This window comes from Cheilinus undulatus, linkage group 10, assembly GCF_018320785.1.
Source record: "Cheilinus undulatus linkage group 10, ASM1832078v1, whole genome shotgun sequence".
NCBI classification, from domain to species: Eukaryota; Metazoa; Chordata; class Actinopteri; order Labriformes; family Labridae; genus Cheilinus; species Cheilinus undulatus.
In genome coordinates this window covers 1,062,044-1,085,668 of record NC_054874.1, presented here as the reverse complement: position 1 = coordinate 1,085,668, position 23,625 = coordinate 1,062,044, and the positions used below count along the sequence as shown (strand labels likewise).

General features: G+C 41.0%; 1 protein-coding gene across 3 annotated transcripts in view; it reads right to left on the bottom strand.

Annotated features, from left to right (window-relative positions):
* Window positions 1-1,919: 1,919 nt before the first annotated feature.
* si:zfos-2326c3.2 (misshapen-like kinase 1) overlaps window positions 1,920-23,625 on the bottom strand; it is a 62,769-nt gene continuing 41,063 nt past the window's right edge. For 2 of the 3 annotated variants that reach the window (XM_041797310.1, XM_041797312.1), the window contains 15 exons: window positions 21,748-21,818; window positions 20,964-21,043; window positions 19,671-19,747; window positions 19,499-19,593; window positions 19,156-19,240; window positions 18,819-18,983; window positions 16,658-16,766; window positions 16,337-16,492; window positions 15,405-15,548; window positions 15,005-15,139; window positions 14,778-14,878; window positions 13,020-13,169; window positions 4,730-4,889; window positions 4,369-4,508; window positions 1,920-3,101 (listed from right to left, as the gene is read on the bottom strand). In XM_041797310.1, the coding sequence (XP_041653244.1) occupies window positions 3,018-3,101; window positions 4,369-4,508; window positions 4,730-4,889; window positions 13,020-13,169; window positions 14,778-14,878; window positions 15,005-15,139; window positions 15,405-15,548; window positions 16,337-16,492; window positions 16,658-16,766; window positions 18,819-18,983; window positions 19,156-19,240; window positions 19,499-19,593; window positions 19,671-19,747; window positions 20,964-21,043; window positions 21,748-21,818 (1,752 nt within the window). In that variant the 3' untranslated portion in view covers window positions 1,920-3,017. The remainder of the gene's footprint in view (window positions 3,102-4,368; window positions 4,509-4,729; window positions 4,890-13,019; window positions 13,170-14,777; window positions 14,879-15,004; window positions 15,140-15,404; window positions 15,549-16,336; window positions 16,493-16,657; window positions 16,767-18,818; window positions 18,984-19,155; window positions 19,241-19,498; window positions 19,594-19,670; window positions 19,748-20,963; window positions 21,044-21,747; window positions 21,819-23,625) is intronic. The other variant, XM_041797311.1, reaches the window with a different exon arrangement.

Below are 23,625 nucleotides of genomic sequence, written 5' to 3'. Positions count from 1 at the left end.
TAAGTGGCAAAAATGGTTAAAATTGGCAAAATTGGAGTAAAGTGGCAACAGTGTTTAATTCAAAAATGCTCTTAGTTTTTTTAAGGCATCTGGAGACCCCCTTTCAGTGTCTCGCGACCCCAAATGGGGTCCTGACCCCAACATTGAGAACCCCTGCTCTATCCAACATCTGACTTTATCAATCTAGGAACGCATGCATGTTTCTGAATGATGCTTTCCATGTAGGCTATTAGAAGGGCAGAGCCATCCCAGAACAGCCACACCTTAAATATAATAACTGCTGTTAAAGAGAAGTATTTATAACTGCAGTGGACCTGACTGAACTAGATTAATCTATCTATATATCACACCTTTACCTTTGCTTCCATGATTCAAGGCTTATACCAAAATAATTTGGAAAGGGAGAGCTATTCTTGTATTGCATGTCCGTCTCATCTGCATTTTAATTATGTAAAATACATCTATATGGCCTGATAGTTATCAAATAATGCATTTTATGAAAGTGTCTGCATTTCAAGCAGCACAAAATTAATTTAACAGATATTTTAAGCCAGTGTCTGTGAAGTCATTTCACATTTCTGATTTTGACGTCCAGCCAAATGCACCTTTAATGTTTAAGTACGAGGATAAGGTTATTCATGTGCAACAATGGGCCTAAATAGTCCTGTTAGGTGGATTGATCACTGAACTCAGGACCTAAAAGCAACGCTTCCATACGAAACTAAAACATTTCTGCTTATTACCGAGAGATGACGGTTTCCTAAATGAACAGATTTTAGCTCACATGTAGAGCAAATCGCCTTAAGTCTCACATTGTCCTAAAAGTGCCTCAGAAATTTTCAGCTGTAAAAACGGAATAAATTCTTTGTCATACAGCGCTGAGAGAAAGTATTTACTCCTTCCTGATTTCTCATTTTTTCCATATTTGTCACACTAAAATGTTTCAGGACATCAAACTAATTTTAATATCAGACAAAGATAACCTGAGCAAAAACTAAAGTCGGTTCTAAAATGATTTCATTAATAAAGGGGAAAAAGCCATCTCAACCTACCTGGTCCTCTGTGAAACAGTCATCTCCCCCCTCCTTGTTAAATCATGAATGAACTCTGATTAAACACATCTTTATAAAGCTGAGTTCAGTTTGACTATCCAGACCCAGACCTGATTACTGCCGGACCTGCTGGATCCAGAATCCCTTAACTAGAACCTAAAAGATCTCCAACACATCATGGAACCAACTACAGAGGAACAGGTGAGAGACAAAGTCACTGACATCTATCAGCCTGAAAGGGTTACAGAGACATTTCTAAGGCTTTGGGGCTCAGTGAGAGCCATTACCCACAACTGGGGAAAACTGTGAACAGTGGTGAACCTTCCCAGGAGTGGCCAGCCTACCAACATGACTCCAAGAGAACATGGATGACTCATCCAGAAGGTCCAAAAGAACCCAGAACCACATCTAAAGACCTGCAGGCCTCACTGACTCAGTTAAGGTCAGAGTTCATGATTCACCAATCAGAAAGAGACTAGGAACAATGGTATCATCTGAGAGTTCCAAGACCAAAACCACTGCTGAGCAAAAAGAACACAACGCCTCGTCTCACATTTGACTAAAAACATCCTGACGATCCCCAAGACTTCTGGGAAAATATTCTGAGGACTGACCAGACAGAAGAGGAACTTTCTGGGCCCCTAACCCTCAACAGTTCCACCCGCTTTTCCTAAAGTTTCAAACTAAGCACAGACCTCAAGCACACTTGGGTTCTGGAGCAGGACCATGATCCCAAACACACCAGCAAGTCCACCTCTGAATGGACTAAAGACTAGATGAAGGTTCTGGAGTGGTCTAGTCAAAGTCTGGACTTAGATCTGACTGAGATGCTGTGGCGTGACCTTAAACAGGCCGTTCATGCTGGAAAACCCTCCAATGTGGCTGAATGAGAACTATTCTACAGAGAAGAATGGGACAACATTCCTCCACAGTGATGAGAAAGACTCACTGACAGTTATCACAAACACCAAGGATGGAACAACCAGGGATTAGGATTAGGGGGAATGACTGTTGGACCAGGACCAGGTAGGTTTGGATGGATTTACCCTGAATAATGAAACCATCATTTAAACTCTGACTTTATTTACTCAGGTTATCTCTGATAATAACACTGGTCTGAAACACTTTTTCACAGCGCTGTATGTTGTATAAAACTATTAATGCTCTGTAGAAACAATTAAATAAGGGCAGGACACTGACATTTGTTTTGGGTCCTCTATAAATAAAACTGTAGATACTGCAGGAATGATCACAGGAAACATTAGCAGAAATGGGGAAAAAAAGCAACAAAATAAGGAATGACACACAATAACAGCTCTGTTAGGGCTCACGTTTCCCCATACTAGTCTGACCTATCCATGTGAGCCTCAGTACTGTAACGTAATGTCCTCTCTGCATGAAGAAGCTGAACCAGACTGAACACCAGAGAAGGACACCGTTCTCCTCTGGACTCCATTAGGTATGAAGTAAAACACTGCAGAAAGGAACTGTTAAACCTGGTTTGGACTTTCTCAGGGGTCCCAGACGACACAGAAGGAGGTCTTGATTTCTGCCACAGTGACGCAGTGATGGTTGGATTCTTCCCACAATCATAAATGTTCTTTGTGCTTTTCACATTACATACGCTGAGACTGAGTTCTTCCTGCAAATATGTCCATGTGGCAGCTGAATCCAGGTCCTTATCAGTTCCAGATGAAACAGGGATGTTTCAGGCTCCAGTATCTGTGGGAAAAATAAAGGTGTGAAGCATTTTAGCTGACGCTCGAGTACCAGCATCACTCATCGGCGCTCCTTTCCATGGAATTAGAGGAATGGATCCGAGAGGACTCGGCTACTCCTCTCGCTGATTCTGGTATGTTGTCAGCTATCCGTTGTACAATCAGCAGTCAGCACAATATTAAAAGCTTCACTAGGGAAACACATGGCAGGCATGAGCAGCAGATCCCAGAGTCACATGTCCAGTCTTTACCAGTTGAAGAGCGAGTTCTGTCCCAGAGTCATGAAGTAAATCTGACTGCTCCCTCCAGACTGCACCGAGGCAAAGAAGACCTGGAAGGAGACATAGGAGGGATCAGGAGATATGGGCGGTTTTCAGTCATGTGATCCTGATGATGCACAAATGTCAGATGGGGGGCAAGAAGTGACAGACAGCGTTCTTTATGTTTTTTTACATCAGGTATGCTGAGGCTGTGAGACTGGCTGAACCATCACTGCTACGGACTCAAAATCAGTAAGACAGATCTATGTCATCGATCTCTGCTGCTTCTTCCTTTTGATCTGAAACGGTTCTGAACCTCAAAACGGAGATATGAACCATGACCATGTGAAGTCTTAAACCTCTAGCACAGGGGTGTCAAACTCAAGGCCCGGGGGCCAAATCCGGCCCGCAAGATCATATCATATTTGTGTTCAAACTGGCCCACCAGTATGAGGTCTGCAGATTTCCTCCAGTATAAAAATGTAAACTTAAACTTGATTATTTAAAATATCCTTGTTAAGTCATAAAAATCTGATGAAGTAAAGAGTAAGAAAGATTTTATAAAAACTCAAGAATGTGGGAAAGAAATTAATTTGTGTTTTTATTTCATGTTTTCAATTTTGCATCTCAAGATTACGACTCAAACTTTTGATTTTGAATTTTATTTCATACTTTGACCTTTTCAACTCATAATTTGGATTTTATATGTCACATTTTTATCTTTTAGATTCCCAATTTTAAATTTTAAGCCATATTTTGACCTTTTCAACTCCTTACTTTGGCTTTTTTTGATCTTTTAAACTTATGAGTTCAACTTTCTCCTCATATATTTGCTCTTTAAAAACATTATTTTTCTATTTTCAATATCGTGCTCTAACGGTTTGAACTAGTTAGTTGGAATTTTTATCTCAGATTTTGATCCTTTAAATGTATTAATTTTTAATTTTTTGAATTTCCAAATGATTTATCATCAGTGCTGTTTTTTCATATTTTATTACTGGTGAATAAGGTTGACTGTTTCTGGTTAGAACGGTGACCCTGTTAGGCTCTCAGGTTGGACCTAAATCCAGAATCCGGCCCCTGCTGTGACTGAGTTTGACACCCCTGCTCTAGCATTAGCCATTATTATATTAGACACCATTCAAACACACTTACACTGATGGCGAGGCCACTGCGTCGAGCCTCCATCAGGATTTACTAAAAACTCTGATTTATTTACTGAACATATTTAAAAATGTTTAAGGTGTTAGATTTAGATCTTAAATGCTGTAATGAAAAATAAATAACCCTGAACAATGGCATGGTGAGGGCGGTCGATTTAGTCAGTTTCACTCCTACCTTGTCGTTCCTCTCACACAGGAATTTGAGTTTCTGCGCCTTCTTGTGCATGAAAACTCCCTCCAGGTTCCCCGTGTTGGCCGACCTCAGCTCAATGGCTTTCTCTCCCCAACCCATCACCTGGTTGGACTGAAGGTAGGCTGAAGAGAGAATCATAAAAATAAGCTAAAGCAAACTCACTATGAAGAGACACAGTACAGTCTGAGTCCGTAAGTATTTCTTATCATGTTTGTAAATATTTTGATATATCGCAATAAATAAATAAATAATGCTGAGCATGCAAAACACCTCCAGACAACATGCATAAAGAATCTATGCTGATAGACTGAAGGGCTGTAGCAGGAGTGATGGATCTACTGACCGACTGATGCAGGCATCTCCCCCCACTGCAGCACCGTATCCTTAGTGATCCGTCCGTACGTGTCGATGTAGACGCCCTCGTCTTCATAGCAGACTAGAACCTCTGTTCCAGCGCTGTTCGGCAGAATGATGATGGCATGAGGATGGATGGAACCCTGGATCTAAAACAAACAAGCAGACAAACAAACAACAGTGAGGCTGACTAATACGCAAAAAACTGCAGATCAAAACTGTCTGCATGGTTAGGGTTTAGATCAGAGATACTCAACCTGTGGCTCTGGAGCCACATGTGGCTCTTTAGTGATTATTTGAAATATTATTCCCCCAGAAAATCTTAAAAAGGGAAACTTTGACCTCAGAAATTAATCAGATTGATCAGTTTGTTTCCCAGACTTATACAGAAGGCTTTAAATGTCAATAACTCAATAGTCCCATTTTTGCCCTTTTCCACATTTTTTTTGCCACTTTTCACCCAATTAAGATACCTATGCAATTAAATACCACCTTTTTTTCTAATTTTTTCCCATTTATGCCAATTCTGTTTTATACTTTTTCCCAATTTTTGCCATTTGAATCCCATTTTTCCCCTTTCACCATTTTTTTTGCCACTTTTAGCCCATTCAAGCCACTTTTGCCATTTTGTGCTCCTCTTTTCCTATATTGTTTGCCCATTTTTGTTACTTCTTTTTCTCCCTTTTTTGACACTTTTCACCATTTTTCCTCCACTTTTGGCCATATAAGCTACCTTTTGCCAATAAATACCACTTGTTTCCTCTTTTTTGTCCTATTTTGCTACTTTTGTCTGCTTTTTGCTCATTTAAGTCACTTTACACTAGTTTTTTTGCCACGTGTTTGCCACTTTGGACCATTTGTGTCCCTTTTCACAATTTTTTCACCACTTTTTGCTCATTTAGGCTACCTTTTGCCATTAAATACCACTTGTTTTTTCTTTTTTTGCCCATTTTTGCAACACTTTTTAGCCATTTTTATCCCATTTTTGCCCCTTTTCACCATTTTTTGCTCATTAAAGCTACCTTTTGCCATTAAATACCACTTGTTCCCTATTTTGCCCCATTTTGCCACTCTTGACTGCTTTTTGCCCATTTCAGTCATTTTTCTCTAAATTTTTTGCCACTTTTAGACAATTTTTGCCACATTTAATTTATTTTTATTGCTTTTTCAAGTGTTTTTCACCACTTAGGTTGTGGCTCTTGCAAAGGTATTTTTCAACAGTATGGCTCTTTGGTTGAGTAACGCTGGTTTAGATGTTTTCTCCACCTACAGGCAACCCTGGCTGCTTGCCCAGGTAGTTGGCAGTTTTGATCAGGACTGTAATTTATGAAAAGAAATGACTCAAAAAGTGGGGAACACATTTAAAATACTTTTTATGATTGTTTTCAAAGTTGAAATTTTTGTCCTAAATGGTGTTGAAATGCTGCATTTGAATGACGCTGGAGTGTTAGAGTAGGGGGCGCTATGATGTGATGTTTGCATGTGGGCGTGTCCAGAGTGTATTCTTGGCAGGAAGGATAGAAGAACACAGAGTGATGTATACAAATGTCACAACAGGTTAAAGTCATGTGGTACCACCTTATTTTGAAATAGAGGTGAAGCTGGTGGACTCCCTGTTGGGATTTGGGGATGGGTCCAAGAGGCTTTTTTGTAGGTTTCATGATGACCCATATGCAGACCACAAATCATGGGCCTAGGTTGCTATATGGGGGATGAATGTTAAAGGAAAAATTTAAAAATTAGAGGAAGTGTTCAATTGGCAGAAGGGGGCGCTGTGACACAGTGATAGTATTGATGCATGAATGTATTCAGCATTAATATGTGATCATCTGTGTGACATTTGGTGATGACTGACAAAAGCACTAAAAAGTTAGACGGCATTATTGAAGTATTTCTGGGGTGAAAAATGTACATAAAGTAGATGAAGTTTGAGCCCAGTTCACGGCCCTGCCCTATGGTGAAAACTCAAGTTTTTGATAAGATAAGATCTCCATTTTGTCTAGAATGAGGAAAAAAATTCTGAAATCAATCGCATAAAATCCCTCAGAGTAGTTTGTTCAAATGTGCAACCTGTCCATCAATGAAAAAAGCAGAAATCGTACCTTTAGCTATTTATAGAGCTGTTCCAGTAAATTTTAGATAATGGTCCGAAGAGACATTTTTTTTGTCTAGACCAGGGGTTCGCAACGTTGGGGTCAGGACCTCATATGGGGTTGCAAGACACTGAGAGGGGGTCTCCAGATGCCTGAAAAAACTAAGAACATTTTTGAACTTCACTGTTGCCACTTTACACCAATTTTGCCAAATTTTAACACATTTTTGCAACTTAAACCCCATTTTTTGTCAAATTTAAACCCTTTCCACCACTTTTTTCTGCCTGTTTTGCCACTTCTAAACCAAATCTTGCCACTCTCTGCCTATTGTTGGCTCTGCTGACACATTATTGCCACCATTAACCCATTTTAAAGCCACATTTTACATTTTGATATGCCCATTTTTGCCACTTTCTGAATTTTTCTGCCTCAGCTAACCCTTTTTTCCAGTTTATATCAATTTTCATCCCATTTCACTAAATTTGCACCTATTTTTGCCACTTTAACGCCATTTCAGCCATGTTTGAATCCCTTTTTACCACTTTATATGCAAGTTTTTGCCATTTTTTGGTCATTTTACCACTTCTATCTAATTTTTGGCATTTCTAACCCATTTCTGCTACTTTTAAAATCCAATTTCACCACTTTTCCCAAATTTTTTGTCATTATTTACCCATTTAAGCTATTATTAATGTATCTTCATTCAGTTTTTAACAAAAGGATTTACATTTTTAAGAGGACTACTGACTACACAAATGAATCAAAACTAGCTTCTTTGATGAGAGTGGTTTTTATTCAGGTTATATATAAAATATCACAGCTTAACTTTACAATGGACTATGATTTTGCTGGCCCCTTAAAGCTCTCCCATTTATCCCCCCTAATGGCGTCCTTGTCTCCTCATGACTATCCTAGAATGGTGATGGCTGTGTTCAACCACCTTCAGGTCCAGTGGGGGTCCCCGGTCTCTGGAACCTTTATTTGGGGGTCGCGAGCTGAGAAGGTTGAGAACCCTAGTCTAGACATGATTCATACGTGTACCAGTTTTAATGACTGTAGCTCATACCCGGTCCCCTGTCTGTTGTTTGGGGCCACCGTGGGGTCCCTGTGTAGAGGACTTGCACGATTCAAACCAAAATATGAATATTTCACCTGAAGAACAACATCCTGGAACGTTTGGTGAGTTTTTGCATGCTTTTTTTACCAGCACACATTGAGTTTGGACCCACAAGTTAGGGGTCACTTTTCTGCAACCTTTATCTCCACAGTAAAACGGATTTATATTGGAGGTTTAAAACTTCCATTAAAAAACCGCTCAACTATCAGAGCTTCCATTCACAAACATTTCACAGAGCATTTATACTTTACCAAAGTCTGAGCCACCACAATCCTGAGCATCAGAACGGGCATCCACAGCCGTAACGCGATCTTAATCCTCTGCCTGGGGATCAGCATTGTTTCAAAGTTTGCAGGTGAGTGTGCATTCAAGACTGTAAGGGGTGCATTGTGTTTGCAGGTCTGTGTTTGATAGTAATGAAGAATAAAATCAAGCTCCAGTTATCTTTAGAACGATCCTGAGTGCATGTCAGAGCACGGATCAACAGCTCCAGAGACAGTCCAGGATCAGAAATGTCCTCAAAGTTTCCCAAACTAACAGGATATCCAGGAGGCTGAGAGTCTGTAGCTGCGTGGAAGTAAGACAAGACCGACTGTTGTTGTTAGAGAGAGAAAGAAAAAGAAGCAGCAGCACTGGAGAGATAAAACGATATGGAAGCAGCAGTGGCAGCTAAGGCACGAGTGTAGGAGGCAGCTCTGTGCTCACCAGCCTGGTTTACCAGCGGAGCAGAGAGGAGAGTCAAAAAACAGGTCAGGACACAGAGAGTTAATGATCAGCAGAGAAGGAGGACAGCAGGGAGGTATTTTTAGAGCTTTATCAACCACACATTCTCAGCTCCTTCTTGGACTTACTTCTGCCTGCATATAAAGGCAGGTGGAGGTGTTCAGAGAGGCTGGGGCAGTGTGTGGGCGAGAGAGAGAGAGAGAGAGAGAGAGAGAGACAGGTGTGCAGAACATGAATGAGAAGGATGGATCACCTGGTCTATAAGACTAACCAACAGATAGAGAGGACAGACACAAATGAGGTCTTTTTGTTCCTCTCTGCATGTTTCCAGAGGTTCTTACCTAAGCAGATCTTTTTATTTCACATATTAGGACGACTGTGGTGTGAATTATGACTCACTGGAGGCTACAGAGAGCTGAACATGCCCACACACAGGAGAAGAGAGGAAAACATCACACTACTCTTTCACACTGTACTTCTATCAGTGGGCGTTTGTTAAAGTGACACATTTATTTGCACAAAACTTCTCAGAAACAGAAACGGAAGTGTTTTAACAGGGCTGGGGCGTTGAAAAACTTAACTTCATAGACAGAGAAGGTCTGCAGGGTCAGGGTGCCATGCTGAGAATCTGAGGGAGCCGGGGCATTCAGGCAATAAGGGTGGAGACATTTCTGAAACTGGAGTTGGGGATTTTAGAGAAAAAAGCTCAAAGCTGGCATTATAAGGCAGTGGTTCTCAACCTTTTCAGCCCAAAATGAAGGTGCCAGAGACCGGGGACCCCCACTGGACCTGAAGGTGGTTGAACACAGCCATGAACATGTGCAGTGCAGACAGAGCTGCTCATAAGGGGGGATAAATGGGAGAGCTTTAAGGGGCCAGCAAAATCATAGTCCATTGTAAAGTTAAGCTGTGGTATTTTATATATAACCTGAATAAAAACCACTCTCATCAAAGAAGTAAGTTTGATTCATATAGTCCTCTTAAAAATATAAATCCTGTTGTTAAAAACAGAATGAAGATACATTAATAATAGCTTAAATGGGTTAAAAATGGCAAAAAATGGCGGGAAAGGTGGTGAAATTGGATTTTAAAAGTAGCAGAAATGGGTTAGAGAGCCAAAAAAAAAAAATCAATCAATCAATTTTCATCCCATTTCACTAAATTTTTGCCACTTTAACGCCATTTCAGCCACTTTGCAATCCCTTTTACCACTCAATATGCAAGTTTTTGCCATTTTTTGGTCATTCTGCCACTTTTATCTCAGTTTTGGCATTTCTTTTTTTCTTTTTCTTTTCTTTTTTAAACAAAATAAAAAATATATCAAAAAAAAAAAAAAAAAGAAGAAATGACCAAAAAATGGCAAAACTTGCATATTAAGTGGTAAAAGGGGATTGCAAAGTGGCTGAAATGGCATTAAAGTGGCAAAAATAGGTGCAAATTTAGTGAAATGGAATGAAAATTGATATAAACTGGAAAAAAGGGTAAGTTGAGGCAGAAATAGTCAGAAACTGGCAAAAATGGGCATATCACATTGTTAAATGTGGCTTTAAAAGGGGTTAATAGTGGCAATAATGTGTCAACAGAGCCAACAATAGGCAAAGATTGGCAAGACTTGGTTTAGAAGTGGCAAAAACAGGCAGAAAAAAGTGGTGGAAAGGGTTTAAATTTGACAAAAAATGTTTTTTAAGTTGCAAAAATGTGTTAAAATTTGGCAAAATTGGTGGTAAAAGTGATAAAATGTGTTAAAATTGGACAAAATTACATTAAAGTGGCAACAGTGTAAAATTAAAAAATGTTCTTAGTTTTTTTAAAGCATCTGGAGACCTTCTCTCAGTGTCTTGCAACCCCAAATGGGGTCCCGACCCCTACGTTGCAAACCCCTGTTATAAGGGACGATGGCTGAAAAAGGCTGGGCCACTGCCATAGTTGAAGAATGAACTCTGAGCTGATATCTGCACATTAAACCTACAAAACTACAGCTGCAACCAAACAAACTAAACCTATGACTCATTAACACTCACAGAACCAACATGCACAGTGAAGCAGCTTTTTGCCCTTCAGTCCACTTCATTAATTTCCAGTTCAGACAAACTAAATTCAAAGTCTGCTTGCAAATTCAAACAGAAAAGTAAAGAAAAGAAGTGAGAATGAGTCAGAGGTTTCTGCGTCAGCTCTAACCTGCCCACAGACAGAAAAAAGAGAATGAGCAGAGATGTGAGTGAGAGGAGAGATAATCTAGAGTCTGAATGACTGAAATGAGAAGATGAACGTGGAACAAGGAGGGAAAGGAGAACTGGATGGGAAGTGTAAAAGGAGAGAAAAGTGTTACATGCTTGCCAGCTCGATCTCTGAGGATTATCTTCTTTAAAGAGCCACCAAACTATCATGGTAGCTGTTTTATCTAAGACAAAATGATGGAACTGTTTAACATGACTCTCCTACTCTAGCTTATCATTTTAACACTGTAAGACTCTGAGGGACTAAAGCAGCAGAATGGACAGGTAGCAATATTCCCATGATTATTATGTACTGTCAGCACCAAGACAGATGCAGCTAGGAATGGGTTTCTGCTCAGCAGTCTCACTGAAGTAAACTCCTGACTCAGACCATTCAGGAGAAGACAATATCAGTGACAGCAGCTGCATCCCCAACATATCTGAAGATCCCTAAATAGCTGTAGATCTTCTTTATTCCCCTTTTTTGGCCTTTTAAGGGGCTCCAAAACCATACCTTAGACTGAAAATTAAAGGCTGATTGCTTCTTTTCCTTTTAAAATCCACAAAAACTGACATTCAGATTAAGTTATACCAACCCAGGGTCAGGAACAAGCAGGTACCATGCTGCAGCAAACCCAAGACACAAACTGTTTAAACTCTTCCCTTCTGGTAGGTGTAAGAGGGCACTGAACACCAAAACAACCCATCACAGAAGAAGTTCTTCCCCCAGGAGTCCCTCTGATGACCACTCAACAGTCACAGAGTCACTCTGATGACCACTCAACAGTCACAGAGTCACTCTGATGAGTCACAGAGTCACTCTGATGACCACTCAACAGTCACAGAGTCACTCTGATGACCACTCAACAGTCACAGAGTCACTCTGATGACCACTCAACAGTCACAGAGTCACTCTGATCACCACTCCAGGGTCACAGAGTCACTCTGATGACCACTCCAGAGTCACAGAGTCACTCTGATGACCACTCAACAGTCACAGAGTGACTCTGATGATCACTCAACAGTCACAGAGTCACTCTGATGACAACTCAACAGTCACAGAGTCACTCTGATGATCACTCAACAGTCACAGAGTCACTCTGATGACCACTCAACAGTCACAGAGTCACTCTGATGATCACTCAACAGTCACAGAGTCACTCTGATGACCACTCAACAGTCACAGAGTCACTCTGATGACCACTCAGCAGTCACAGAGTCACCCTGATGACCACTCAACAGTCACAGAGTCACTCTGATGATCACTCAACAGTCACAGAGTCACTCTGATGACCACTCAACAGTCACAGAGTCACTCTGATGACCACTCAACAGTCACAGAGTCACTCTGATGACCACTCAGCAGTCACAGAGTCACTCTGATACTTTACTTTTATAGGTACTGACCTAATTCCGCTGCTACTGCCAAGTATTTATTCATGTAAAATCAAACGGTGCCATATTTCAGTACCTAAATCATCCTTGTGACTGTGAGAAAGTGGAAGAGCAGGCGATTTTCCATGCTGCACCCAAACGCAGCATTGCACGAACGAGGGCATAGAGATAAAGCAAGCACGGCGGATAGGAAGAGATCTTCAAAATATGATGCAGATTATGCTGCATATTTGTGACGTGTATTACAACGTCAAGGGAAAGATCAAATTTCAATTTTACGGCTAGCTGGAGAAATATCCTGTTATAAAGCATTACAGGAATTTATTCTACAATGTTGGAGAAATTTGAAAGAAATAACAAAAAAACTCTGTGAGGATTTGAAACTTAGCCAAAGAATATGAGCTACAACAAAAATATCTGGAGGTACAGTTATGCAGCAACACAGCATCAGTCCATAGTGACTACTAGGACTTAACTTAAGGAAAATCTGTGAGGGAAAAATCAAACAAGGAACAACCCTGGAACGCTTTCACCCCATCCTAATCCTTGTGTCCCTGCAGAGGATAAACCCCTTTAACCTGAAGAGTTCTGCTGGGCTCTGAGTTTCCCCAGTGTATTATTTTCCTCTCTTCTTCTCTCATAACTCTTTAATCAGCCTTATACTGTCTTTTTGGACGGCCAGTGAGACAAACAAGCCACTGCACCGTATAAATGAGTGAAAATAAAACATCTTACATGTGTCGGGAGGTAGAGGTCATAGGGCGTGCCTGAGTCAACATCAATGGCATGGAAACCAGACGAGGAGCCGTAGATGACCTTTAACCTCTGACCGTCCTCCACTGTCAGGTCAACAAAGAGCGGTTTCTGAGGCAGCGATCTGAATGACTGAAGGACGGGGAAACAAGGAGAGAGCATTAGTGAGCACAGCCTGAACACTGGAAGGTAGATTTTTAGACAAACATGTTAGAATTAAGACTGCTGCTGATAATCTTCCTGTATAAACACTCAGAGACGTATGGAGCGATAAAGACAGGCATCAGGAGAAAGTCACCCTCATTTCCACACGGTGGGGTATTTTAGGCCTTTCATGTAAAGGGAGGGTTAGCAGAGAGCAGCATGGCGTGGGAGAAAAGTAGCTCAGGCCACAGAGGACGTAAGAAATGGGACACAAGTCTGCTGAGGATCTGCGAGCATGAATCTGAAACCTGGATGTGTCAGGACTGGGAGAGTCTGGTGCTGTGGTGGTGACCCTGATAGGAGGATTTTAGCCTGGTGTGTAGCAGTGGAACGGTGGGTTGTTTTACTGTTTAACTGTCTGAAACGTTCCTAAAAGTGCTCCTCTACAGCAAGGGCTCTCAACCTTTTCAGCCCGCAACCGCCAAAATAAAGGTGCCAGAGACCGGGGACCCCCGCTGGACCTGAAGGTGGTTGAACACAGCCATGAACATGTGCAGTGCAGACAGAGCTGCTCATAAGGGGGGATAAATGGGAGAGCTTTAAGGGGACAGCAAAATCATAGTCCATTGTAAAGTTAAGCTGTGGTATTTTATATTTAACCTGAATAATAACCACTCTTATCAAAGAAGCAAGTGTGATTCATTTGTGTAGTAAGTAGTCCTCTTAAAAATGTAAATCCTTTTCTTAAAAACTGAATGAAGATGTATTAATAATAGCTTAAATGGGTAAATAATGACAAAAAATTTGGGAAAAGTGGTGAAATTGGATTTTAAAAGTAGCAGAAATGGGTTAGAAATGCCAAAAATTAGATAGAAGTGGTAAAATGACCAAAAAATGGCAAAAACTTGCATATAAAGTGGTAAAAAGGGATTCAAAATTTTCTGAAATGGTGTTAAAGTGGTAAAAATAGGTGCGAATTTAGTGAAATGGAGGAAATTGATACAAAATGGCAAAATGTTTTTGTACTTGCTTGTTTTTGTACTTGCTTCTGCACTTGTCAAAGCACTTTGTAAACCCATGTTTTTAAAAGTGCTATACAAATAAAGTTATTATTATTATTATTATTATTATAAATAGGGTTGGCTGAGGCAGAAAAATTCAGAAACTGGCAAAAGTGGGCTTATCAAAATGTAAAATGTGGCTTTAAAAGGGGTTAATAGTGGAAATAATGTGTCAACAGAGCCAACAATAGGCAGAGAGCAGCAAGATTTGGTTTAGAAGTGGCAAAAACAGGCAGAAAAAAGTGGTGGAAAGGGTTTAAACTTGACAAAAAAAAATGGGTTTTGAGTTGCAAAAATGTGTTAAAATTGGGCAAAATTGATGTAAAGTGGCAACAGCGTACTTCAAAAATATTCTTAGTTTTTTCAGGCATCTGGAGACCCCCTCTCAGTATCTCGCGACCCCAAATGGGGTCCTGACCCCAATGTTGAGAACCCCTGCTCTACAGGAACAGTGACCCTTTTATTTCCTGTTATCACCTTTATCTGCTTCAACACCACAAAGACAGAAGCATGTGTGCTTCTCGACGTCTCTAACCTTAAAGGCCATGAATTTGTGGTAGGGTTTAGGAGCCCAGGCGTAAACCTCCACAGCATTCTTCAGAGCAATCACCAAGAACTTGATCTTCTCGTAGCGCACTGAGGAAACAAGACAAAGACAGTCATGACTCTGGCTCTGGGTACTTAAAGAACATTTACAGCTAGTTAAACCACACCTACATCTCTGCAGAGAAACTCCACGTTGAATTAAAACTGTGTACTTACCCACTTTATAGTGCACACAGCCCTCCAGGTCCCCCACCGAGGTCCAGCCCTGTCTCTTCTCCACCTCAGGGTCATTGTGCAGGATTTTATTTCTTAACCAGGAAAGGTAGTACAGCCGCAGCTTGTTCTTTTTACCTACAGCAGAGTGAGGCAGAGAGGTTTTAGGATTATATTTCCGTGAGATGACCCAAAAACAGAGCAGGACGTGGACAGGATGGGACCATTTATGTGTCAGTGGGATAGGACGGGAGTAAAAGAGCCACCCTCTTCTTTATATTAATCAAACTAATCATTGTACACAGATCAGATCATATTTTAAATAAAGAACCAGTGTAAATACAGCCGGTAAAGGGTCCACGGTGCTCTGGACAGCACAGGTGTTAGCATGCTTGCATCTCACCTGATATAGTGATCAGAACGTTGAGTCCCTCCAACACATCCATCTGCTGAAACCGTCGCCTGCTGATGAGGGAGTAGACTTTTCCCTGACCACTTCGATCCAGAAGCCACAGGCCGTTCTCCGTCCCCACCAACAGATTCACTCCTGCAAAAACACAGACGAAAAACCTCAGATTATCATCAAACACAAATGTTGAACCTCAGATTATCATCAAACACAGACGTTAAACCTCAGATTATCATCAAACACAGACGTTAAACCTCAGATTATCATCGAACACAGACGTTAAACCTCAGATTGTCATCGAACACAGACGTTAAACCTCAGATTGTCATCAAACACAGACGTTAAACCTCAGATTATCATCAAACACAGACGTTAAACCTCAGATTATCATCGAACACAGACGTTAAACCTCAGATTGTCATCAAACACAGACCTTAAACCTCAGATTGTCATCAAACACAGACGTTAAACCTCAGATTGTCATCAAACACAGACGTTAAACCTCAGATTGTCATCAAACACAGACGTTAAACCTCAGATTATCATCAAACACAGACGTTAAACCTCAGATTGTCATCAAACACAGACGTTAAACCTCAGATTATCATCAAACACAGACGTTAAACCTCAGATTGTCATCAAACACAGACGTTAAACCTCAGATTATCATCAAACACAGACGTTAAACCTCAGATTGTCATCAAACACAGACGTTAAACCTCAGATTATCATCAAACACAGACGTTAAACCTCAGATTGTCATCAAACACAGACGTTAAACCTCAGATTGTCATCAAACACAGACGTTAAACCTCAGATTGTCATCAAACACAGACGTTAAACCTCAGATTATCATCAAACACAGACGTTAAACCTCAGATTATCATCGAACACAGACGTTGAACCACAGACGCAGAGCTACTGACCCCACAGTCCGGCACAGAGAACCTCAGTGTTGAACTTCTTCTTGTACTTGCGGATCTCAGGAGTGTCGCTCTGCGGTCGGATGTTGGTCGGGTTCACGTTCACCACAGAACCTTTCCGATGGTTCTCCCTCTTCAGCGGTTCGTCTTTGCTGCTCGCTATAGAGGACAGAAACTGATGATCAGTGCACGGTGTAGATAAAGAGCACGCTGTTCGGGATCACTTCACACAAAAACTGACAAACTCCTGGACCTGAATCTGCAGAGATGTGACACAGGACTGTTAATAAAGGTTTCTACTGGTTTGTGGGTAAATGGACTCACTGGGGCTCTGTGGAGGAGACGATATGGGGATCAGCCGTGGATCAATGAAGGAGAGGAAAGAGGAAGAGGATGAAGAGGAGTTGTTTTTGCCTGTAGGACTGCTGACAGCCTGAAAACAAGAAAATCAGCAGCTGGTCAGCACCTTTATTTACACACACTGACAGTTTAAGAGTGACGCTTTCTGATTATAGTCTAACCCAGGAGTTCTCAACCTTTTCAGCCCACGACCCCCAAAACAAAGGTGCCAGAGACCAGGGACCCCCCTATCTGAGCACAGCCATGAACATTCTAGAATAGCCATGTTCAGACAAGGATGCCTGGGGGGGGGGGGGTCTGGGGCCTAGCAAAATCATAGTCCATTGTAAAGCTGTGGTATTTTGCATTTAACCTGAATAATAACCACTCTCATCAGAGAATCAAGTTTTCATTCATTTGTGTAGTAAGTAGTCCTCTTAAAAATGTAAATCCTTTTGTTAACCCTTTACCTACTGAGCCAGCGCTGTGTTTTATATGTCCGGAGTATTATTACCGTAACTCTGTCAAAGTTTGTCTGATCAGAAAAATTCCAACGGTGTTGGAAAGCTGAGAGTTGTGGCCATGCACACATATATGGTTCATTACGGTACTCACAACCATATGACGTGGGCATTCATAGCTAAACACCGGAAGTATTGCAAGACCACTACACGGATTCTCAACACTGTAACTCCTTGAAAGTTTGCTCAATCCAAAAAATTCCAATGCTGACAGAGAGCTGAGAATCTGTGCTTTCCACCAATATAAGATGTGTGGTATATATATTACGGTAATGTCGAACAGTACCGTGAAATCGGCAGCTTTGGCAGAAGATGAGTGAGAAAGGAGAGTGAAGGAAGAGAGTAAAAGGAGAGCGAGCGAGAGTGGTGTTTTGTTTTTCAAAAATAGCGTTAGATAGTGGCATGTGTGCGTGTCTGTCATGTGTAATAACAACATGTTACTGAGAATGTTGAAAATGCATTTTTCCACCTTTATTTGCACTAATTGTCACCTATGTATATAGTTATCTTTTGCACTGTGTTTTGCACACCCAGAGTCCTAGACTCCAAAAATGACTGCTGATTGTTCTAAACATGTATAGGTTCACATTTCAAATGTCAAATCAAAACTTCATGAGCAATAACAACATTTCTTCTCATAAAAGCCATGAAAACAAATCTGTTTTTGTGTTTTTCTTCTTTTAAACTGCTGACAATTCCATATAATGTGCAATAATCATTAACCAGATGTTGAAAAGTCAAGTTCAAGTACTCCTGGGAAAAGGGAGCAAAGCTCTCAGACTTAGGGCATCTCCTGACTATTTTACAGCCAGAATAACAAAATATGTCCAAATCGCCATTTTTAGACTCAGTAAATAAAGGTTAAAAACTGAATTAAGACACATTAAAACTAGTTGAAATCGGTTAATAATGACAAAAATGTAGGAAAGGTGGTGAAATAGGTTTAAAAGGAGCAGAGATGTGTTGGAAATGCCAAAAATTAGATAAAAGAGGCAATATGACCAAAAAAATGGCAAAAATGGGCATAGTAAGTGGTAAAAAGGGATTCAAAAGTGGCTGAAATGGCGTTAAAGTGGCAAAAATAGGTGCAAATTTAGTGAAATGGGATGAAAATTGATATAAACTGGAAAAAAAGGGTTAGCTGAGGCAGAAATAGTCAGAAACTGGCAAAAATGGGCATATCAAATGGTGAAATGTGGCTTTAAAAGGGGTTAATAGTGGCAATAATGTTTCAACAGAGCCAACAATAGGCAGAGAGTGGCAAGATTTGGTTTAGAAGCGGCAAAACAGGCAGAAAAAAATGGTGGAAAGGGTTTAAATTTGATAAAAAAATGGGTTTTAAGTTGCAAAAATGTGTTAAAATTAGGCAAAATTGATGTAAAGTGGCAACAGTGTAATTCAAAAATGTTCTTAGTTTTTTTAAGGCATCTGGAGACCCCCTCTAAGTGTCTCGCGACCCCAGCGTTGAGAACCCCTGGTCTAACTAATACCTGTATGTCCACTAAGAACTGGTCCCACATGCAGAGGGGTCTACCAGAACCAGAACCAGCTCTACTGGCCTTGCTCTCAGTGCAGTCTTTCTCTCTCTCCTGCGTATCTCTGACTCTAACGTCTGATAAACTCACAAACAGCTCCTGGTGCGTGTTGGATCGAAGTGCCGTGGGCGACTGTGAGTAGTTGAGTTCTCGTGTTTGCTGCTGGCCCAGTGCATTGTGGGTCGGACTTGGGGAAGACGCTTTCTGCAGAAGGTCTGGAAGCAGGTAGGTATCATCTGAACCTACCCGAGAAATCTGTGGAAGAGAAGTACAGGGAGGGTATTTATATATATGATTACACCAGTCAGAGTTTGTTATCCCAGCATTAGCTAGAGCCGACCCCCTCTGACAGGACGTCCTGACAGGAAGAGGCTGGCTGTACAAAGACAAGTCTAAAGGTAAAAACAGGTGACAGTGTGTAGGACACCTGGTTGAGGTTGTTGTGAGGCTGCAGCACTATGCCATCAGGGATCCCGCTGAAGTATTTCCTCTTTCCGTTAGACAGGCCAGACCTGAAACAGACAAGCCCAGATTTTAAAGTAAGATTCAGGATTAATAAATCCTCAGGATGTGTCCACGGCTCCGGGGAACATGACCGGAAAAACCCTGATCTAGACAGATGTGAAAATCTATCCCATGTCCTGGATCTGTGAACAGCCTGGCTGTCAGGTTAGAGGAAAGCAGTGTTAACATACAGTGGTACACAATTTCACTATACGATAAGATTAATGGAGATTTTAAGCAATGAGGACAGATGATGAAGATTTCACCTTCTGCTGTCCTCTTCATCACTGCTGCCGACCTCGTCACTGGAGGAAGAGTATTCTGTGGCCTTGTTCAGTCGACTCAGGGCAGATCTTCCACCCTGCATGGTAGACAGAGTTTGTGAAGTTTAATGAAACTGTAGAAATAGCATACCATGAAAAGTGACTTTTAATTTACCTGTGAATGCTTGCTCATCAGGTTGTCTTGTATCTTCCTGTGCTTCTGTAGAAGAGGACTCTCCAGCTTGAAGTAACCTTCAAACACAGAAAAACAAAGCTAGGTTCAGGGACGCAGAGAGAGTCAGCACCAGGGTTTTATCATTAGAGCAGGAACATTATTTATAGGCAGGCCTCGTCTCCACCAGGGGTTCTCAACATTGGGATCGGGACCCCATTTGGGGTCACGAGACTCTAAGAGGGTGTCTCCAGATGCCTTAAAAAACTGTTTTTTTTTAAAATACACAGTTGTCACTTTTCTCCAATTTTGCCAAATTTTAACATATTTTTGCCACTAAAAACCCATTTTTTGTCCATTCTGAACCCTTTCCTACACTTTTTTCTGCCTGTTTTTGCCATGTTTAAACCAAATCTTGCCACTCTCGGCCTATTGTTGGCTCTGTTGACTCACTATTGCCACTATTAACCCCTTTTAAAGCCACTTTTTATGCCACATTTCAAAATGTGATATGCTCATTTTTGCCAGTTTAACCCATTTCTGCCTATTTCTGCCAGTTGATATAAGTTTTTCATCCCATTTCACCAAATTTCCACTTAGTTTTGCAACCTTTATGCCATTTCAGCCACTTTTTAATCCCCTATTACCACCTTATATGCCCTTTTTGCCACTTAAACCAATTTTTGGCATTTGATGGTGATTTTTTGCCACTTTTATCTAATTTTTTGGCATTTCTAACCAATTTCTGCTACTTTTAAAATCCAATTTCACCACCTTCCTGCCATTTTTTTGCCAATATTCACCAATTTGAGCTACTTTCAACCCATTTTTTCTGTGTTTAACAAAAGGATTAACATTTTTAAGAGGGCTACTTACTACGCAAATGAATTAAAACAACACTTGTTTCTTTGATAAGAGTTGTTATTATTCAGATTAAATATGAAATGCCACAGCTTAACTTTATTATGGACCATGATTTTGCTGGCCCCTTAGAGCTCTCCCCTTTATCCCCCCTAATGGACGGCCTTGTCTCCACATGACTATTCTATAATGTTCATGTCTGTGTTCAGCCACCTTCAGGTGCAGTGGGGGTCCCCGGTCTCTGACATCTTTATTTTGGGGGTTGTGGCTGAAAAGGTTGAGAGCCCCTGGTATACACTACCACTCACATAAATAAAACCAGTCACACCAGTGCCACATCTGTAGAAAAAAACTTTAAAATAGAAAAATGTTCCCAACAACCAAAGCTGAAAAACCTGGGTACTCTAAGACCATCAGACCTGGTTTAGCACTGACCTGGACTGTTGCTGCTGCTAGGAGAGACTTCATCAGTAACAGACCTTCCACTCCGTTCTGTCACTGACATCGGGCTGCCACTAGATGGAGACAGAGACACACAAACAGAGATACAGAGGAAGAAACAGTAGCATCAGCATGACTGGCTGTTAGCATGTAGCATGTAGCAGTTAGATATTTGTAGATTCATATTAGATAACATTATCTGTGACTGTGAACTGAAAATGTTCATGCTAATAATTATTTCGTTATAGATCTCATAATCTGAAGAAACTGACTTTTATATAAGAAATGTTTCTTCAACCAAAAACAAGAAAGCTGTAAGAACTGTAAATGTGTGCTCACAATTTAAACTTTTCATTTGAACTGATTTATTTTTCTTCAGATGGAATGTATTCATATACAGTACTGCCCCCTGTTTTTTTATTACTCTTTAATTTTTGTCCTTTAACTTTTTATTCATTGTTTTATTTCTTACATATTTTCTTTTTTTTACTGATTTCTTGCTACATTTATTGTTGCAACTGTAAGCTGTATTTGAATGTATGCATTCATGCATTGTTTGTATATTTTAATTTTGAAATAAAGTTCAGAAAAAAAAGTAGCATGATATGAATGACAACAATAATAAAAGCTCACTAAAGCAGAAGGATTAGGAGGTTACAGTTAAGAATAATGCAAGAATTTTGTATTTCAGTTCAGGTGCTTTTAGGTGCTCTAGCCCATATAATCCACATAAATCTGTGTCTGCTTTTTGACTACTCTGTGCAAAGTTCAGATCTACCTTGAAGCTGCCCTCTTGTGTCCCATCACCAGCTCTCGGCAGTAAAACTTAGAGGTAGTGCGCTCTGGAACCTGAAAAATAGACACGAAAAAGAGAAGAAGAGTCAGAGGCTGTCACGCTCACTGAGACGCTCCCGCTAAGGCCAGCCACACACGACAGGATTTTAAGCCAATTTGGGGCAAGATTTGCCTCCCCTGACGATCGTGGGGGCGTGGACTGACATGAGCCTCATCACAAACGATTATTTGCCAGAGTAGTCTGCATGTGTGCTGTGTCAACACGATTAATTTGCTGCTCCAAATCAACTCCCAAACCCTGGATCGTAAATATCAAACATGTCTGATATTTAGAGAGAGACCCAACTGCAGTCAAGACGGCCGACACGAGCGTCCCTATACATCCAATCCATGCCGGAAGTCCCGAGCGGAAGTTTCTTCTTCGTGTTGGACTCAGCTGCCAGGGTTTGTCAGTCTTTTTCATGCCTAAGTCTAACCCTTGGTGCTGGATCTCAAATATATCACCTTCCCCACTGGCTTACCCTGAACCTAACCACTCGTGTTTTAGTGCCTACGCCTAACCTTAGACGTACGGACTTCCGGTTGAGACTTCTGCTATGGATTGGATGTATGTCGGCCATCTTGTCTGCATCAAGGTACTCTTGGATATTTATGATTCTAGGTCATAGTGCCGCTGATGGAGTACCCACAACAACCAGTGAGAATGAGCACACCGGGTATCGTCACCAGATGAACTGTGCACTTTCACCGCTCACAACCATAAACACAACTGTACCTTAATTCCAGCCAGGATTTCATCCTGAGTCTACCCCTTGATTTATGATTTTTGCTTCACCTGTAACGTATGCTAGGACAGCCTGTTGTGGAGAGACAGCAAGACGGTATCGACAGACATCTGTGTTTGTTTGTTTTTTGAAGTCACGTGATCACGCGAGGTCGTAGGCAAGTCAGCAGGTGTGTGGTCTCCAGTGTTCTGACAATCTGGCTGAGTCATCTAGTGTGTGCGTTCAGAGGATTAAAGATGAAAAATCTTTGGAAATTGTCCTGAAGTCTGTGGTCTCCCACGGCTTTAAAATCATTTCAGATTAAAAAATCATTTAGTGTGTGGCCGGCCTTCGTCTGTGAGGGCTCAGGGCTGTCCCACTGTCAAATCATAAAGTGTGTGAGGGATCTCTCACAGACTTTTTGAGCCCTTCATGCTTCCTTTCCATGACTGGGCATATCTGCAAACTTAGCATTGGGAAATTACCCATGATTCATTGCATTGTGACGTGTGACAGGGTTTCCTTGGGGATGCCCGCTAGCAAACCCTACAAAAGTGAAGTGAAAGGAGCGAAACTGTAAACAAAAAACACATAAGGTGCAAAAAGGGTGGACGTTGCAAAAGAAAGAAGTATTTTTCCTGTAAGTACTTTATATAAAACAGCCTTCAACCACTGAGAAAATAGGTCTGTAGGTGAGGCACGCTGGTTTTTATCTTTGTTTAAAACTCTTCAAGATGCTGACTGTCAAAAACAAAGGGCTGTCCCATTCCTGGTTCTACCACTTCAAGCCCTCGCAGCCTCACTCACTCAGTCACTTTCCAGGTGCAGCTAGTTAAGTGCATGACGGCTCAGGGTTTAGGGAGGAGAGGGAGATTCGCCCAGAGTTCCTACTGTTATGTGGACAAAGATGGCTGCCTCTTTGTAGTCCACGTTTGTTTCACTTGCAGGAAGTTTTTGTTTTTACTTTACTGCCTCTCTTTAAGTATTAACAGGCAATTAACATCACAAAGTAAAGAAAAACATCTTGAGATTTGGCTTCAATCATCATGCATCAATAACACCGACTGCAGACAGAGCCCATATGCACATACAAATCA